The following is a 20851-nucleotide window of genomic DNA, read 5'->3' as shown; positions in this document are numbered from 1 at the left end:
TTAATTAAAGGTAGCTGACCAATTGACTAAAATGTATCAGAAACTGCAGGAGACACAAAGACAAGTGAAACTATTTCTGCCCTTAAGGAACTTAGACTCTAACTGGGGGAGAGAGTTTGCCACATGATGCACATGCATTGGAGAGCATTCCTGTTCTCATCTGAATCTGCCTTGACATAGGATGTATCTCTCTGCTTATATTTCAGAACTCTCCAGGATCCCTGATTTTCTCAGAGTGTGTGCATCTCCTACCAACATATTGCAGTTTCTAAGGACTAGAACTAGTGAACTAGACACTCCTCATCATTTGCTGTAGCCAAAAAAAATTAAACAAATCACCATCCAACAGACTACACACACACACACACACACACACACACACATATTTCATAATTTTCTATAAGTTTCAGCCTTGCCACCCTTTAAAATAAGGTGACCACATGAAACCATTTTAGGAGAAAGCAAGTCTTTCAGATTCTCCTCCAGCCCTTCAATTTGACAGTCTAGTATCTCATCTCTTCTTGCTTCTCTGCCACCAAAGTGGCAACCGTTGATGCTAAGCTTGCTGCTTCACCTGAATTGGGGTGTGATTTCACTCTTGCTCAGTGGAGCTGACCCCCTTCTGAGTGTGACTCTGCATATCCCTGCTCCTAGCTCTAAACATATTTCTCTGCTTTGCAATTGCCTTGTCAGAGCTGGGTGCAGGCTGAATGACAAGTTGAAAGAATTTTATGTAGAATATAGTGTTGAAATGTAAACTAGAAAAACCACAGGATGACTGTATAGGAGCCTGCTTTGTTCTGTTGTAAACTTTGACTAATAGGTAATCATTAACCTGAGTCCTTCCCTTAGGATAAGAGGCTGAAAGTCTTTTTCCAGTATAATTATTTCATGTATACATACATACATATGAAAGAATGGGGGTGAAGTACAAATTCCACAGATAAATGCTTGCTCAATGTAAAGACATTAGAAAACAAGAAATGTTAAGATTTAATATTGCATAATTTTGTCTGCAGTATATTTCCTAGCATTTAGTCTAGTCAAAATATTTTCCCTTGCAGTATTGCTACCTTTTAAAGTTACCCAGATGCCTTGCTAAAGTCTACATTCTAAATTTATATCCACAATAAAGCACAAATTCTCTGCACTGGTTTTCATGCAAATGAAAAGAACACACCCCTGGATTCTCTTACGAATCTGAGGATTTAATATTCTTCTCATTGTCCTGTTCTATTGAATGTTTTCTTTTGCAGGGTTCAGCGGATTCCTATACAAGCAGACCGTCTGATTCAGATGTATCGTTGGAAGAGGATAGAGAAGCAATTCGTCAGGAAAGAGAACAACAGGCAGCTATTCAACTTGAAAGGGCAAAGGTGATTTTTTTTTTCTCTTTCATTCAGACATGACTTGACCTTAGTGGGACCTGGCTGCGAATGCCTTGTCTCAGCCTTCCAGGTTTCTAATGGTGCACATATTGTTGGCATCCAGTTAAAACACTTGATTATAGCCCTGTAGTAGGATTCCTTCCCACCTGAAAATGATGAATAATGCCCTTGGTAAGCAATCACTTCCTGAAGTACCAACCCTTTTTCCCTTTATACACAACTTCTGTGTGCTCCCTTTATGAAGTGCCAGTCACTTGCAGACTGGCCACCCAGCTGGTTTCAGCCAGGATTAAGCTTGTTCTTCCCTGGTCTTTGAACACAATGAGAAGCACAAAGCTATTCTAGGGACAATTAGAAGCCAACTCTGTTCTTTGCCCCTTCACTCTCCATTAGATCAACTGGCGTGGCAGGTTAGATCTGACACTCTCTTGGTTTCTCTGTTTGTCTTTCTGGGTCTTCCATGTTATTTCCTTCTCCATCTCATCCCCTATCTGTGAGAAACACTAGTTTCTCAAGATATAAGTACAGCCATGATCAGGAAGGAGGTGCAGGAAAGACAGGAGTTATAGAATGTTGTTAAATGTCAGATCTTCCCATACCTCAGAAAGAGAGAGTCCCTGAGGCTCACCTCTATTTATAGTAGCAGCTGGGAGCTATTTACCTGCAGGATTTCTCCTCATTTCCCCACTTTAGCAGTAAAATAGCTGATGAAAAGGGCAATGCGGGAAAATGAGTCAGGTAAATACGGTAAGTACACATCTTCATCAGCTGAAGAAAGATGAAGTTGTAGGTACTCAGTACCTTCGTGAAGGAGGAGACAGTGAGAGCATGTATGCAATTCTTGTATGATGGGCTGCTATCCAGTTGCATTGTCCAGTAGCAATCATGGGTGCTAGCATAATACCATGCATCCTATGAGAACCATTTTGTTCATGCTCTGGCTTTTCAAAGTTTCTTTCAAGATCTGATTTGTTTTAATTATGGATGTCCAAATGTAGGTTGTTACACAAAGTGGCTTATATATGGAGGATTATGGAATAATGATCTTGGAATAACCAAGAGGTACATAGCATGCTCTGTCATTGGTCCTCTGAAATCAAGGTTGGTCTTTGCATTGATCAGAGTTCTTTAGTCTTTCAAAGCTAACACTTATTTTCCAGGGCAGGACCTGTCAATAACTTCCCTGGGAAATGCTTTAGATGACTTTCACCATCCCTTGCCTTGACTCTTTAGTGTTTTTGAGATTTATTACATATTTCCTATTCATTTTCATTGTAAACTCCCTAGACTTCCTGACTTTCCAGAATACATGAGAATACAAAATCCTTTCAGCATTTCTCCCTGAGTGTTGATTTACACTAATATCCAGAAGAAAATATTTCAATTTGAAAAGTTTCAACTTACAGTACCTCACTCTCTCCCTTTTTTCATGTGTTTCTGTCCGCAGTCGAAACCTGTAGCATTTGCTGTGAAAACGAATGTGAGTTATTGTGGAGCTCTAGATGAAGACGTCCCTGTTCCGAGCACTGCCATCTCCTTTGATGCCAAGGACTTTCTGCACATTAAAGAGGTAAATATAAAACACTTTATTTTCTTTCCTACTAAAAGCCCAAACCTGAGAGTGAGATCTGAGCCAGACTAATATGAGAGAAAACCTGATTACTCCCAATATGCCATATTATTGTTTTATGGGGCAACCTGAGCTCATTGAACCCTTATAAAATTTAGCATCATAAAATCGTAGAGATTATATTATTAAAACGTTTAACTACTAATTTGCTGTCATCCCTTAAAAGCATGTATTTTGGGGGAAGAAAACAGGTTATCCTCTGGTAATTTAGCAATCACTATGGATGGACGGCACCTTACTGGACTCTGGGAATCCATCTCAACCAAACATCAGTCCACTAGCAGATTAAGCTTATGGTAAACACTCTCTCCCAAAGAAAGCATACCTGCTGAAATCTTTATTGTAGACTCACTGGAAACTTGGAACTCAGCCAATGAGTGTGATCAAATGAAGGTGCTAAAGTTGAGAAGGGGAAGAAAATACAGTTAGCCCTTCCACATCAAAACTTTCCCCATCATAGTTTTAATATATCATAGGTTGACATAAGAAATTAAATGGAAATTCTGGGGGAGTTTTGTGGAAGCTCTAGATGACGCACAAAGGCCAGCAGATAACATAGAGCCTATGACCAAATGCTTCACCCAGATTTTATAATAAGGTGCTGTAAACATCCCATAAGAGAAAAAGAAAAAAAAATTAGACCTCTGTGGTATGAAGGGAAGGCCAAAAAGTTTTGAGGTTTTTCCAGATTGTTGGGGTGCTGTGCCCTTATGTGGAAGGGATAACTGTAGCTGGGAAACAATAGGCTGGGCAGTAAAAACAAACTTTCAGAATTTGGGGGCTTGGTATAAAAGTTTGAGGAAAGGAGGTCAAAGAGGCAAAAATGCAGGCAGAATAGTATCTGGGAAGAAGGAGAAACATAAACACAAGACAACAAAATATTGTCAAGTGTGCCACAGTAAAACAAAACCATAATTTCAAAAGATGTTTTCCTTCATTTAGCTTTTTTTAAATATGAAAGTTTTCATGTCATGATCTTAACTGAGAACATTTATAGATTCTAATCCTTCCCCATCCACTTACCAGTATGACCTTACATGAACTACTGGAATTTCCTAACAATTTCATGAATATACTATGAGGATTCATGTTCTAAAATTATGAGTTGTCCTGGAGTCAGCTCATACTGGCTAACAAGAGCTGATTGTTAAATTTTTAGAATGCCTTAGAAATTGGCAAATCCTATAAATCAGGGCTTAATTTATCATTTTGTTAATTATCTAGGCTTTAGAAAGTGATAGAAAAAATATGCAGTTTAAACTTAAAATATATCATGTATCTATTTTTCTTTTCTGGGGAGATGGTTGTTAAATATTTACTGTTGCACTTCTGCTTAGAATATTTATACTGTTTGTAATATGTGTGAGATCAGTGTGGTATCATATGTCAGGAGACATGACTCCAAGTTCCATGTCTGACACACTCTGGATGTGTGACCCTGGGCAAATTGCTTAATGCCTCAGTGACCTGGGCAATTCATTGGAACCATAAAATACAAAGTAGGTGCAAACCTTTACCGACAGAGGGAGTTTCCTTTTTGGTAATTCCCCCTTTCAATGAAGATATAGGTCTGGTCCAAAAAAAGCCCAAGTGATTCCAAGGCTGTATGTACACATATGACACCAAAACATCTAGACTGTTACAAACAGGAAAATGTCTGCTACTCTGTAGATAAATGACTAAGTGTCTTCAGGTATACCTGTATTAAGGCACAGGGGGCATGGTGGAGGGGAAAGAACACTGGTGTCAGAAGACCTGGGTTTAAGAGCCCTGACACCTAAAGCTGTGTAATTCTGAGCAAGGCACCTGACCTTTCTAATCCTCCATGTCCTTATCTGTAAAATGGGGATAAATAATACTTGCACTACCTACCCCACAGAGCTATTTTGAGTCGCATACTCTATCAATCTTTAAGTGCTATGTGTATTCCAGTTACTGTTGTTATTATTGTTATCATTATGCAGCCTACATGATCATCAGGCATGAAAAGAAAATCCCCAGTGACTTTCGCAGTAGCTTTCTCAGTTAATTTTATAGAACATAGCCATATGGGAGTTGCACTTCTCTTTGGTTAATGATACTTAACCACAGTTGTAGGCTGATTGTTACTGTAAATACAGATATGGATTGTGAAGGGGGTTATAATTGTGGACCACACGTACCTTTACAAACAACGTCTTATGGCCGTTTTCCTGCCCTAACAATAGGTCTTTGCAATTACAGCCATGTCAGTGGTTCAGTAACAATTCCCCACACCGGAAGATATATGCAAGGTCTTACTTTTCAGATGGGTCTGTCAGCATCCTTCTGGTTCTCTACTTCTTCCTGCTCCAGCTCACCCTGAGTATTCTGGGCTTTTTTCCCCTTTCTTACTTTTTCAGTCTTCTTATACATTACTTCCCTCCATATTCACAATGACTCTGGCTTTCTTGCTGTTCCTCACTCTTGACACTCCATTTCCCAACTAAACATTTCTACTGGCTGTCCTCATATGACTTAAGGGCCCCCCCTTCATATCTATCTCCTGGCTTTCCTGGCTTCCTATGAGTCTCATCTAAAGTCCCGCTTTCTGCAAGATTTGGCTTAAAAAAGCCAAGGTGTCCCACTGCAACCAGAGCTATCTCCACTCATCCTGACCTATATCTGGGCCCTGGACCCAGTTGACTCCAAGGAGAAAGTGAGGCTGGTGACTGCACAGTCCTACCTCACTTAAATCCAATTCACTTGCAAGTCATTGCATCACCTCCCTGATGTTGTGGTCCTCTTCTTGAATGAAGCACAAACAACAACAGCAACTACCACAACAACAAAGTCTCACTTTCTGCAAGAAATCTTTCCTAATCCTCCTTAATCTCATTGCCTTGTCTCTGAGACTACCCTCTGTGTATCCCATATATGTCTTATCTGTGCATAGCTGTTTGCATATTGTCTCCCCTCTAATTTTAGTTTGGGAGCTCCCTGAGAATAGGAACTGCCTTTTTCCTTTTCTTGTTTCTCCAGTGCTTCACACAGTGCCCACAACATGATAGGCTGACCCCAACAACATAATGACCTCCACTTGCCACGGGAGATTTCAGACCATTTTAGAATAAAGCTAGTAAATCTACTATAGTCCAAAGTACCAGTACCGTGAGTGGAAAGTACTGGGAAGAATTCTCAGCCACTGTCTTTCTTTTTTTGCAAAAATATGTTTTATGTCTTTTATAAAAATCCCTTTTCCTTAGAAGATTTTTTAAAGAATTTATTTAAGTATTTAAATCCTAGGAATGTTAATTTTGTGGTTGGGGACAGGGACTATGGAAGGTTGAGGGGGCCAAAATTCTCTAAATACAATTAATAATCCAGATTCTGAAAGGATATTAATAGCCAATTGATGAAGTGAAATGCACTTCAGTAGGCATAGAATAGAATATTCAATAGGTATAGAATAATAGAAGCAATAGGTATTCGAACCTCCCATGGATGTACCATGCCTCCCCTGAAAAGAGCAGCAGCATAGCAAGCCTGATGTAACACAACCCATAATGCCAGTGTCATCACTTGTCCCTAACACCAGCATTATAAGTAAGTACTACTGTATCTTTAAGAAATACTCATATTTCTATGAATCCACACTCAAATGTGCACTTTACCCTATTACCTTCTCTTTAGAAGCGCTTCATTTGTCTGTATCACTAGAATTGTACATAACTTTTCCATTTTTAATTTTTAAAAGTGCTAAAAATTTCTTGCCCCATAAGAATTTGGTACCCACATGAGTTGGGACACAATATACCCCCGATTCAGAAAACATTACCTTATGTGAAATAATTCTTTGTAGAGCAACAAAGGGCTACTTTTGATTAGCAGAGAACCTAAGTCTATAACATGCCCCACTAACGAAATAATAAAAGTTGGCTTGCCTTACACCATATCCTAATAAGGTATTCCCAACAAAATAGTGTCCAGGCCTTTTTACCTGAACTCTTCAAATATACCCAATATCTAAAGTTATGTTCTAGTGTCTTCAGAATCAGTTAGGTTATCACTTATGGGTTCTTCTATCTCTTCAATATTCTTTAAGGCAGAGATGTCAAAAAATGATGCCTGCTGGCCTAATCTCCCAAGTGTGGCAGAACCAGATTAAGATGTAACTGGGAAATATTTAACAAAATAAATAAAAATACAATCGATCATATATAATGGTAATATGTGACTTTCCAAATCAATTTGTACTGCTTAGTGCTTCTTCCTCCCCACCCCACACCCTTTCTATTTGAGTTTGACAATAGTGTTATAGGTTATGGGTTATTTTTGTTTGTAGTTGGGAGCAATGCCCTTGTTTTTCTTTTTGAATGTAGATGGCTAACCCTGAGCTGGTTAATTTCATGGGGATTACAGCTACTTGTTTTCGGATTTTGAAACACCAGGTTAAAAAAAAAAATCTCTTTAGAAAGAGAGTATATTGAGCCCTTTAAGGAACTCAAAGTCTAGAACTAAGGTGACCTTGTGAGAAAGCTGGTTTGTGCTACAGAATGTCAGCAGACGTGGCCAGACATTGCTAGAGAGGGTGCCTCCTATTCCTCTCATCCATCTCCCGGAAGAGACATTATGTGTCGTTCGAAGTACTACTAATAGGGACTGTCCGGGATGACACATATTGAAGTCTGATTCTCCCAGTGTTTGAGCTATTCTCTGGAATTAAATTGAGCATTTGGGGGAATTGCATAGTCTTTCAGGATACCAGTGCCCCCATAGGGCCACCAAGGTACCATTTACTAAATTACTGCTTTGCTGAACTAACTTACTCTAGCGCCAATGCTAGGGTGCTTGCTGCTACACTTACTCACAGGAAATAGTTTTAGCCCTGAGAGAATATGAGTCATCATCACTTTTGTCCTCACAACAATAGTCAGCTTAAAATCTAGCAGTCCAAGCAAAAATTTCTGGAAGGGACCCCTTCCTTGTTCATTTAAAATAAACATATCTGGTTCCCTTTAATGCAAAGGTAACTGCTGAAAGTAAATTAGATTTAGGGTGTCTAGAGTTATCTACCAACTCAGAGCCTGAATTAGGAAATGAACTCAGGTTTCCTAAACCCAGTTTAGCGTTCATTTAACATTGCATGCCTGCCCAGTTTAGCACCTTGTATCCAGTGGACTTTTAATAAGTGTTCATAATTTCTGCAATATGCCATTGCTGTTGTTCATTGATGAATACTGAGTCAAATTTCTATATTGTGTATCGATCTCATTTATGACCTAAGACATGAAAACGTTTGAAACAGTATTGGTCCCATAGAGGTAAACAGCTCTAGTTCCTTTAACTAATCCTTTAATCCTTTAACTAAAACATGATTTCAAGGCCTTCACAATATGATTACTCTTCTCTAGATGGTTCTAGATTATTACTAACTTTCCTAAAATGTAATATGAAGAACCAAATACCATACTCCAGATGCAGTCCACCCAGGGAAGCGTACAAAGGAACTAATCCATCCCTAGTCCTGTAGGTTTCATTATTCCATTAGCTTTTAAAGCTGTCATATCATATTCATATTAGTCACTCTTTAGATAAGCCTCCCTATATGATGCTGTCACTGTAAGATTGAGGATTTTTAAAAATTAACTCAATTATAAGACTTTATATGTGCCCACATTAAATTTCATTTCAGTGCCTGTCATAGTTCCTGGTATACAGGAGATCTTTAATAAGTATTTATTTATTGGTTGATTGATTTTGATAGAGTTAACCCAGTGCTCTAGGTTGTCAAGATCTATTTGGATCCTGACTCTGTTATTTAATGTATTACCTATCCCTCTATCTTTGTGTCATTTGCATATTTGACAAGCTTGACTTTATCCATGTCATTGATTAAAATGTTAAGGAGTACTCAATTAAATACAAATCCCTAGGCTATCAGCTAAAAAAATACTTCTAATTTAACATTGACCTCTTAGTGGATCTTTGGGTCCAGCTGTTCAGTTAGTTCTAAATTCACCCAACTTTATTGTTGGTAGAACCATCTCTCCATCTTTTCCACAAGAGCAACTTAATAAATTTGGCCGAATGCTTTGATAAAATCTAGGAAAATTCTATGTAGGTTCTGTGAATTTTCTAAAAAAGAGTTTTAGGTAATTATATTTTAATAGAATTTGTTTCCTTCATAATCCTGTGTATTTACTTTTATACATTTAAAAGCATGATTATAAGGAGTCCCTAATCTTCACCACAACATCAAAGTGGGGTCCATGGCACCAAAATGGTTAAAAAAAAACCCTGGTCTAGAGTATTCCTCTGTTGTAACAGTCTAATAACCAAGATTTTTAAAAATGACATTAGTTATTATGGCCTGTTTATGAAATAATGCTAGCTCTTTGGGGATCATTGAGTCTTTAGGTAAATTCCTAAAAAAATCAGACCTGTAGGTTCATAGCTGGCAGAGGCCTCCTGGCAAGGTACTTTCCATACTAGTTTGTCATGCTAGCATTTATAGAGCATTATATTATCTCATTGGATCTCCAGAAGGACCCTGTAAGGTAAGTGCTGTTATCCTCACTTAACAGATGAAGAATCTCAGACCAAGAAAGGTGAAGTAAGTGATTTGATCTGGGTCACACAGCTAACGTCTGAGGCAGGATTCATACTTCTGTCTTCCTAACTCCAAGTCCAACAGCCTGTTCATTCTAACTCCTAGTTGCCCAATGCAAATCAGCATCTTCTTTCCAAGGTTTTGCCTGTAACACTCTGAGGCTAAGTGAGGGCCATGTCCAGGATAGAGCCCATAGAAAGGATATGTCAAAGGTCAGACTTAAAGTCACAGTGGCCTGGCTTCTAAAGTGCTACCTCTCTATCCACTGTGCCACATTCCCTGTCTTCTCTTTAATAAGGCACATTCTATATTTGATCAGGAATCTAAGTCAAGTTCCTAGGTCTATAGTTTAGCCTCCTTCTCTCCCATTTTTTGAATCTCTCATTTTCCAATTTGGTCTCTGTTCTACATGTCCATTCAGACTTCACTGAAAATCCCTTAACAGTCAAATCCACCAGTTCTTTTAGGACCTTTCAGTAAAACTGGGCCTGGCAGCTTGAATTTATTGAAAGCAAGTTGGTGGTCTCTTGCAATCTTCCTATTTATCTTAGGTATTAACTCCTTTTTAATCATTTCTGTTCAGAAAGGCATTGTCACAAAGTGGATAGAGAATCAGACTTGGAATCATGTAGACCTAATTTCCTCTAACTCCAGCATTGACTTATTCTGAAACTCTGGGCAGATCATTTATCCTCTCTTGGACTCAGTTTCCTCATTTGTAAAATGGAGATAATAATAGGGTCATTCTAAAGTTTGAATGAGATAATATCTATAAAATGCTTTACAGATTTTAAGGTGCTGTATAAATGTTAGCTATTGTTAGTTTCTCTGCCCTTGCCAATCCAAAGGTTATTTCCTGTGAGAGACGAAATGAGCTTATATAGGGTATAACAGTTTTGACTAAAAGTTAATACCAATTATAGACCACAGTCAGGGTTTATACAAACCTGATTTGAAGAAAAAATAAGGCTCATATTTAGAAAAGTATGATAGATACAGCATCTTAAATTTTATTTTTTACCATTTTGGTATTTTTATCACATCCCTCTGAGTTAAACTAGTTTCTCTACATAAATGATACCTTTCAGAATATAAACATACTTTTGGAGCAAAAGAGCTTAAGGAAACCTAACACTGAAACAGGTAGCCAAGAGAAGGTTTGACCTCTTCCCGGGAGACTCTGGAGACAATGGTATTAATATCTATTTTCCAGGAATTATTCAAATGAAGCCCTTGCCAAAGAAGAAGCGATACAGAATAATTGACAATAGCTCAGGGAGTCTATTATTATAAGTCAGCTCTTGCCTTATTCATCAGATAAGGTCATCCCCATAACCTTACTCTGCATTGTATAAGGCCTTTAAGTTTGCATGTGGGCTTACATGTTATGAAATTTTATACAGAATGGAAATACTGGAGATACAGTTAGTCATCAAGTCAGCTTTAAGATTGCTGTCATCATAAAGATACATAACAAGCTTACAAGGTCTTCCAGTATATATTTGCTTTCCTTACACAATAAAAATAAACCTCAATTTGTAATTCCACATTTCAAATTATATGCCTTCTATGAAGATTATACATTCTTTTCCCCATAAATTATTGAGTACTGAGTGGATGGTGGGGGTGCCTCATCTCAGACGTGACAATACAATCTTGCCCAAGTCTGATAGCAGTGATGTACATTTATCCTTTATCCAAAATTTATTCCTTAAGAACTGGAAAGGGCATGGACCAGGGGACTCCAGGATTCATGTGTCTAACCCCAGCCTTGTACCTGATGCTTGGGCACTGTACATAATCTGTTGGTGTTTGAGATTTCTGGGGGAAGAGCATGAAGTTAAGTGCTAAGGACAGACATGATTATAAATCATTGGCAGTTAGGTGGTACATATACTGTCACTTTGATTGATATTAGTTTTGTTTCTACGTTACAGAAATATAACAATGATTGGTGGATAGGGCGGCTGGTTAAAGAAGGCTGTGAAATTGGCTTTATTCCGAGTCCACTTAGACTGGAGAATATCCGAATCCAGCAAGAGCAGAAAAGAGGACGTTTTCATGGAGGGTAAGATTTCCTTTCTCTGTTATTCAAACTGTCTTATGCCAGTGGAAGATCAGGTGATGTTTTTGTATTCAAGGATCAATTTCAAAATGCACAGTGTTTTTTAAACCAAAATTCACCTGGGTATATAAGACTTGCTTTGTGAAACCTTACCTGAAAGGGATCCAAATATCTCAACATTCTTACCACTTTTCCCAAGTATGTGCTAATTATAGTCTGATATTTGAAATTTTGTGACTATGTCTATATCTACATGATCACAAAACATATATGGTATCAAAAGCTTCATCAGATTACTTTGTTAAGTGATAAAACCTTACTAATCTGTTCTACCATTTAAACAGGTCATAGCAAACCACACCGACCAAATGTTATAGTTCTTTTCCAGACACCTTTAGATTGTTGGACAAACAGGCAGGGCACCAAAAGTAATGGATGGCCAAATAATCTGAGAGCACTATTTGTCCACTCAGAGCTTTTCAGGAGTGTCTGAAATGTCTAGCTAAGGAAATGAAGAATTTATTTAACTTTATGAGAACCTATCTTTAAAAAAAATACTAGAGGACAAATAGAAATCTTACTTGTAGGGCAAATGTTTAAAAGTCTCATGGGAAAGCAAGCAGATATTAATAGACCCATGTATGTTAAGTTCCTACCCTCATTGAAGCATTGATTGTATGTGTCACTATGTTTGAATACCTTAAAATAGAATCAATTATCACTCCCTTCTCCACCTATTTCCTCCATCTCCTTCCTCTGTTGGGGCCACCTTTGCCTGTTTCATAAATGTTTCAGTGTTTGTTTGGGATCCCATGTTATTGCTTTAACAGTAACTTGATTAGCAAGAAGAAAAACAGAAAAACCTGAACGAGAAATCATCTGCTTTCTTCCATTGCTACTTTGCTTATTCTTTCCTGTTGTGTACCATGATTGTCTTAGGTATTATCAATAATTCTGTCTTAGGGTGAGGGAGAGGAAGCAGGGAAATATATTTTCTGGGATTGGTCAAAATAATGTTTCACTGTGTACACATAGAAGCACTCATAGAAATTCAATTTAGTTCAACAAACTCTTAAATGAGTCTATATTGCATGTCTAATGCTAGGCACTGGGGTCACATTGAAAAGTATGGCTCCTGCAGTTTTCATTGAGAAATTAAGACATTTTTATTTTGCACACTGAGTGGAAATGCTAAACCATAATTAAACAAAGTATACTCACACTTTTATACTTATGAGATGGCTGTATTAATCCTAATTGCTCTCACAAAAAAACCAAAATGAAATGAGGGGAAATAGCATAATAGAGTAAATACTTCTGTAATTCTGAAACCATCTAGAGCAAGAACCATGCCCCACTTATCCTTGTATCCCACCATCACTTAGGGTAGCACTTTTCACATAGGCAATAGAAACTTTATAATCATTGTTAAATGATATTCTCACTATATTAAAAAAAATTTTCTTTTCAAAGGTTAACTAATGGTCTACTCATTTCAAGTAACATTCCTTGTACCAGAATTCCATTACCCTCATAAAAAACCAATTTGGAGACATAATTGAGGTTTGATTGCATAGGATTTGATTTGTTGAATTCATTAGTGTTTTAGTCAAATAAAGCATGTCATGTTCTGACTCTGTCATTAGACAATCTGTGAGGTTTGTGTTACATATATTTCTTTTTTTATCTTAGGAAATCAGGTGGAAATTCTTCTTCAAGTCTTGGAGAAATGGTGTCAGGAACATTTCGAGCAACACCCACGTCAACTGGTAGGGGTGTTATTTGAACACTTATTAGAAATTATTCTTTTCTTGAGATTTCAAAATAAATGAAAGTGCTTTTACTAATTCAGAAAAGTTTTAGAAGGCCTTATTTTTTTCTGATGTTTTCTTATTATTAAGTAATTACAGTACTCTTTTTCTTTTTTAACCTAAGTTGGCACTAATACCACTAAAAAAGAACAGAACACCACAACTGCAAAATAATTATGAATATCTTATTGACAGCCCAGAGGCAGGACCTCTGTTATCTAGGATTGGCTGAAATAGGTCCTTTACCTGACACCAGGCGCAAAAGACTTGGAGAATTGTAAGGCCATTAGAAGAAAGAAATGGAAAGTTGTGGGTTTTTTTAAGAGGAAATACTCTCTTACTAGGTCCCCAAGTGAAAATTTGAAAGTGGTCATCATTGCCTAGGGTACCAAGCAAGAGTGTATAAATAGTAAATAGGGGGTCATCTATTTTCAGGAACCAAACTGACTTCTGGAATTGAAGGGGAGAGAATGAAAGGTGGCATGTGAAGGATGTATTCATACATTGGGGGACACTGTCTTATTAATTTTTTTTGGACAGAAAAACACCAGAGGGCTTATTTTCAGGGGAGGGCTTATTTTAATGAACATTGACAGCAATTTTAATAAACAGGTAAATGTGAACAAAAAAATGTACCTTTATTCAATAAGCAAATCACTGGGGAAGAACAGGATGATGCGCTCACTGCTGCAGCTCTGATTGGATGCAGCTCGGAGTGCGGCGTGCGTTTCACGGGGGGGGAGGGATGGTGCATACAGAGGGTACCATAATGTAGCGTGTAGCGCAGGGGATCACCTTCACTACAGTAGCAATCTCAATAGGGCTTATTTTCGGGGGAGGGCTTATTTTAGAGGAATCTTACACAGTAAGGGGAGGGCTTATTTTTGGGATAGGTCTTATTATCGGGGAAACACGGTATATGCTGATTCAATTTTGATTTAGCCCAAATGTAGGGGGAGGAGCAGGGAGGAGAAAGATAGTATTTCAGATTCAGACCCATTACCTTAAAGGGTCCAGTTTGGTCTATAGAAACCCCAGCTGATCTCTCAGAAGGATAATTGTAGCTAGAATGCCTTTGGTTCTTTTCTCAAGTAAACCCAAACTGGTCCCAAGGATCCTGAATCAAAATTGTCCCCCGTTTCTAAAAGCCAGGTTGAATCCTTGGCTTAGCCAGAAGACTGCTCCTAATTTCTGGAAGTCCTTCAGCTTTTTCATTATCAGGGCTGGCCCCAAACTCTCAGACACATTATGAATCAGCAATTCACTTGCCTTCTTGTATGACTAGGACAAGGGTATCAGGTAGCATGCTATTTATATGTTCTGTTCTCCTTTATTTGAAATGGAGAGGATCAATAGAAATTGATCAATTTTTCTATGTGGTCCTCATCACAGATTAGTAGACCAAAAGAATCATGAGAGAGAAATGAGTACATTTTCCATCATTTACTATCATCTACTACCATTTAAAGACAGTACATATTTTGATATAGTTCTCATTGTTGTCTTTTAGCAAAACAGAAGCAAAAAGTGGTAAGTTGTGCTTTTTTTTAAATTAAATCTGTTGTTAAGGCCTGCTTGCCTACTATGTCCAATTTTATTGATCTAATCAGTTGTTAAATGAGGGATGTTTCCCTCCTCTACAGGAAGCTGTGATGATAATTTACTGTTGGAACTGGAAAGTGGAAACTTGTGTTACTGTTAAAAAGTTGTTAGTCATGTATTTGTCTGGTCACCAATTAAAAATCATCTCTTTTCAGACGGAGCATATCCCTCCTTATGATGTTGTGCCATCCATGAGGCCGGTTGTATTAGTGGGGCCATCACTGAAAGGTTATGAGGTATAAGTGCCAATCTGTTGTTTTACCATTGTTCTTCTAGAACATAGAGCACAATCATTTGGGTCTAGGTCTTCTGGGTACTCAATCCTTTCATCAAGACTTCATTGATTACCATTGACTTTCCATTATGTGAGGGCAAGTGATCAAATTTGTATTTTATTCAGGTCCTTCTGCTTCTCTTTCTTGTCTTGCTTGTTTCTTCATCTAACCCTTCAGAAGGGCCTCCCAGGGAAAATGAAAGGAGACATGCTTGAAGGAAGCTGGTTTGCTAGTCATTTTGACATCTGTAAGCACTTCCTGTCCTATTACCATAAAGAACTGAAAATCAACTGCATTAAGGGAATATACCAATAATCAGCCAAAAGCCCTGAATCATCCTGTAGGAGATAACATCAAAACACCTTTGGTTAGGTCCTTTGGAAGCAATATTTAGATACTACCTGGGATTATATTTCTCTATTTAAAAATAATAATATAAAAATACTAGCATAATTTTAAAGCAGATTGATCAAATATCATTAGCTAATAAGAGATAAATAAGGACTTTTACTTCATCACATTTTAGAAAATTGAGTCATTTTGATCCCTCCATTTAGGGGAGGAAGATGCATGGGAAATAGCTCTCCAAAATGGAAATCTCAAAGTGTATAATCCTGAGCACAGGGTGCTTAGTGGCTTTTTGGGGACAGAAATAAACACCATTCTCTTCTTCTATTGCTGTTGGGAGAACTGGGCTTGCTTGTGGGATAGAGTATTGTGGTCTGATGGCTGCCAATGTTTCACTGAATATACACTGCCTTGAAAAATTCCTGAACTCTTTGTAGGTTTTTTATTTCCCCTAACCATACTCTGCCAAAGAGAAGAATGGCTAAGGGTATTTTGGGCCAGGGCCGGTACCTGTATATAAAAGACAGTTTCATGGCTTACCCAATTACTATTCCCTGGTCCCTGACAAGGAGTTCTGTTGCAGGTGGCTGCCTCATCTAGAGGAAAGCCTAGACAAAGGAGAGGCTCTAGGAAAGGAATAAGGGAAGAATTTTCTTTTCTCTGAGCTCAGTAAACATTGATAGTTTACTCCTATGTGCATGAAAAGAGCCAAGTGGGGAAAAAAGGAATAAATGAATGCAGTTACACATAAAATAGCTTCCACAGGAGCTTTGCTCCAATTGATTACTGGGTGTGAAAGGGCCTTGGGTTACTGGTAGTGAGTGTCCTTACCTTCTTTCACTTTTGACTTCTTTCTCTTTCTTTGTCAATACTTGTTCTATCTTTCTCACCTCCACAAAGGTGACAGACATGATGCAGAAAGCCCTCTTTGACTTCTTGAAGCACAGGTTTGATGGGAGGTGAGAGATAAAGATTTTTTTCTTTTCACTGAATGTGTGTGACAGTATGGTTTCTGTTCCTATATAGTTTCCTTCTAAGTACAGAAATGTTATTGTGGTAAATTCATTTGGTTATCAGAAATGAATAAAAAACAAAGTAATTTTGAAGAGTCTGAAATAAGCTTTTCATAGCTAAGCATAAAACAATCCTATGGATATACATGAATAAAATTACTTTTAAAAAATGTTTAAATGTTACCTTTTTAAAACTTTGAGCTTTTTTCTCTTCCTGCCTGTGATATTCTATACATAGAAAGTATATATGTCTATATACATGTGTATATACATGCATATATATATGTGTGTATTTAAGCACATGCCCTATTTGCTTTAAAATAAAATAATAAAATTCAGGATATTACCCATGCTTTATTATTATAGAGCTATTAACCTATGAGATTTAACTATAAACATAAATCATTTTTAATAAACAGACCAAAACTCCTATATCCTAATAAGTCTTGTCACCTTCAAAATAGTTACTGTAACAAACTATACACTTATTCCAATCATGCTACTGTAGCTCCAAATATTTTTTAACTCTTCTTTGATAGCCCCCAAATCTTTTGAATGTCACGGGCAACAAAATACTTTTGGCAAATTTGCCCTTCTAAAATACCTCAAATAATTTGGAACACTATCTGATGAATATAGCAGGTGATCAAGCTGGGTAGTAATAACATATTTTTTTTGGTATTGCTTTGACTATAAACATGGTGTGACTATAAAGAGTGGTTTCCTTCTATGGCTCATAAACTAGTTGGTGAACAGTAATTCCCAAAGAGAAGTTCCAGAAATGATCTGAACAATGGCAGCACTGATCAAATCAGTACACTACTTTCTTAAGTGACTACCTTTAACAGGACCATGCTCATTTGAGTGTATAAATTCTGGTGTATTTTGTTTGTTCAGTCTAACCTGGTATGTATCTCGATGGCATCTTAGCATTATCAGTGAATTTTGAGCGCTAAAATATTTGGTTACTCACTAACATGAGAAATAAAAAAAACAAACTGTGATATGGAGAAGGAATAGCAGAGAATGCTTCATTTTAGAAGGAAGTGAAAAATTAGTTCATTTTCAACTGATTTCAAAATACAAAACTCTTCTCGCACAATGGTATGTACTTCAAGTACAAAGAATCACACAGCATTTGGAGAGTTACCAAGAATGGAAAGAAATTTAAGTGATGTATAGAGAGAAACTTGTGTGGACACTTATAAATTGTTAAATGGATGAAATATTTTAAAAATTAGATCAAAATAAATATTGGCAAGGATACTTTCAAAAAATCGCTATATATAACTTTTTGACTGCTAGTGTGTAAATATTTATAAGGACAAAAATATTCTGATTGTGCTTAGAACAGTACCTGGCATATAGTAGGTGCTTAATAAATGTTTATGGAATGGATATATTGTTTAAACATCCTACACGTTTTGAGGACTACATGGAGGACTACTGATTCTGAATAGCAGAATAAGAAGGGTGTGCCTTAAATGAAGCAAGATTTAAAAAATATATATTTTTAGTTTGACAAATTAGAACTCTTTAATACTAATATTGGAACTCATACTCCATTGGGTACCAAGACATTACCATGAAGACAATGCCATATATGGCGCTGCTTTAGTGGTTTTTCATACTTTTCATGACTGTCTAAAGTGGGCATTTCCCCAAGGTTCTCTCTTTGGTTCGTTATTATTTCTGCTCCTCCTTGGTTTCCTGTCTTCCTTAGCAAGCTCAGTCTTTCCATTAGTTTTAGATATGCAAGTGATTCCTGGTTAAATTGGTATCTCCAGTTGCATCTCTAACTGTATCTCAACGAGGTAGCATGGTAAATAGAGCACTGGGCCTGTAGCCAGAATACCCTGAGTTCAAGTTTAACCTCAGACACTCGTTAGCTATGTGACCCTGAGCAAATCACCCAATCTTCGTTTGCCTCAGTTTCTTCATCTGTAAAATGGGGATGATAATCATACCTACCTTGCAGGATTGTTGTGAGGATCAAATGTGATGGTATTTGTAAAGTGCTTGGGATGCTATATAAATGTTAACTATTTATCACATTATTATTCCCAACTTCCACTTAATGCTAGAACCACATTTCCACGTGCCTACAGAACATAAAGTATCTCACCAGCATATCAAAATGTTAAAAACTAGGCTCATTATTATTTTCCCTAAATTTGCCCCTCCTTCTGACTTTTCTTTACGATTTCTAGTGTGACAAAACCATTGATTCAGACTCCCCATTTGAAATCTTGGTGTAATGTTTGAATCCTCTCTTCTTTACTTCTCACATTGACATTGCCAAGTCCTTTCAGTTCTTTGTCCACAATACCTTTCACATCCATCTCTATTCTCATTACCATAATCCTAGTACAGACTCAATACTGCCCTGCTGGACTATTATAATAGCCTTCTAACAAGTCTTCCACCTCCATTCTCTACTTCTAATTCATCCTTAATACTCTTATCTAGGTCTGCTCTGCTCAAAAAATTCCAGTGATTCCCCAAAGTCCACAATGTTATATTCAAATTCTTTTTGGCATTGAATTAGCATCAAAGGTCATAACTTGGAACCATCTTACCTATGCAGCATTTTCTCACATGATTCCTTTGCATACACTCCTTCCTGGCCATGTTAGTCATTATCCCTTACAGGCCTTGTACTTTACCAGGTACATGCCTTCTCTCTTCCTGTTAAAATTTTTGATAGTATTAAATAGTTAGAAACTAGAATCTGTGAGAAAAGACCAAAAGAGTTGGAATTCTGTAGCCATGAGGAGTCAACCAGCTATTTCCCATCAACTCTGAAGCTATCATATAAAAAAAGAGAAATTACTTATTTTAGAAAATCCATTAATAATCAGGAAAAATGTTTTGATAGAATCCTTAAACATTAAAATGGTCTGTTAAATGAGACTATAAAAGAAAGGAGAATTGAAATTTATTGTTGGTATATCAGAGGGGCTGATGACAGGTCAGCATATATAGTGAAGTGGGAGATGAAATTAGAAAGCATCAGAAAATGTAGTCACCATAGAATGTGAAATTAATCATGAAAAATCTTTTGAGGGAAACTCTGGTCATGTACTGTGTATGACAGAGATGGCTAAAGGAGGTGACCAAAGAGAGGACTCACTTTAAAAATAGTTTTGATTTGTAAGACCTATGCAAGGGTGGAATCTTGATAATCACTTCATTAGTAGGGACTGTGTGAAGACCTTAATAAGAAGAGTTATTTTTTGGTTATGGCTTTCAGTCTTCTTCACCATTTTTATACTCCATTGGGTGTATCATTTTCTACTAGGCTAAGACAACCTGCTGATTAATTATATGTTATGATTTAATAAAAAGTGAGAAAACAGACACTTTAATAAGAATTAGACAAAAGGACAGTGCTCCTGAAGATTTCAATAGTGTGATATAGCAAAAAATATATGTTGCTGAAGAAAGACTAAATGATTCATTGACTAGAAATGTAGCTGGGTTGAACAGAGTAATGATGAAAAAGTTCTATAATCCATTCCTTCTCCAAGATGAAAGAAACAATTGGTCATCAAGAGATTCTTTTACCCAGTATGACTGATTCACATCTTTGTTAGAAAATAACTGAACAAATCTGATTGAATGAAGTAGGATGGCTTTCTCCCTAAATCATAAACTTGTCTTTTGTTGCTATCTTAGAAACGTTCAGAGTAAATAAAATACAACTGTATTTTATTTATTTAATTTATTTATTTAATACTTACTTACTTAATTAATTAATTCATTTATTTATTTATTTATTTATTTATTTGAAATACAACTGTAGCTGCTGGTGGAGTGATGCTATCTAGAAATTTGGGGGAATATCACAGAATAGTTGTAGAAAAAAAGAAAATGTTATATCAATGCATGTGAATTTCCTGCTAGTACTGTATTTGTTACTAAAGAGGATGAGTGGAGGAGAGGATAGAATTTGGTCTTGGAGTCAGGAAGTCTCATACTTACTAGCTGTGTGAACCTGGGCAAAGTGTTTAAAGTTGTGTTCCCCAAATCATACTGTGTTTCCCCGATAATAAGACACTGTCTTATTATTTTTTTTGGACAGAAAAACACCAGAGGGCTTATTTTCAGGGGAGGGCTTATTTTAATGAACATTGACAGCAATTTTA

General features: G+C 37.0%; 1 protein-coding gene across 3 annotated transcripts in view; it reads left to right on the top strand.

The window, feature by feature from the left end:
- Nucleotides 1-20851, top strand: part of CACNB4 (calcium voltage-gated channel auxiliary subunit beta 4) — a 354950-nt gene that overhangs the window by 279092 nt on the left and 55007 nt on the right. For all 3 annotated transcript variants that reach the window (XM_069080849.1, XM_069080850.1, XM_069080851.1), the window contains exons 3-9: nt 1257-1376; nt 2836-2958; nt 11527-11657; nt 13347-13423; nt 14976-14995; nt 15223-15303; nt 16591-16649. In XM_069080849.1, coding sequence (XP_068936950.1) covers nt 1257-1376; nt 2836-2958; nt 11527-11657; nt 13347-13423; nt 14976-14995; nt 15223-15303; nt 16591-16649 — 611 coding nt within the window. The remainder of the gene's footprint in view (nt 1-1256; nt 1377-2835; nt 2959-11526; nt 11658-13346; nt 13424-14975; nt 14996-15222; nt 15304-16590; nt 16650-20851) is intronic.

The sequence above is a fragment of the Petaurus breviceps genome, unplaced genomic scaffold, assembly GCF_028583685.1.
Source record: "Petaurus breviceps papuanus isolate PSGF00001 unplaced genomic scaffold, PetGlider_PUasm1.0 91133, whole genome shotgun sequence".
Taxonomy (NCBI): Eukaryota; Metazoa; Chordata; class Mammalia; order Diprotodontia; family Petauridae; genus Petaurus; species Petaurus breviceps.
This window is presented reverse-complemented; position numbering and strand designations above follow the sequence as displayed.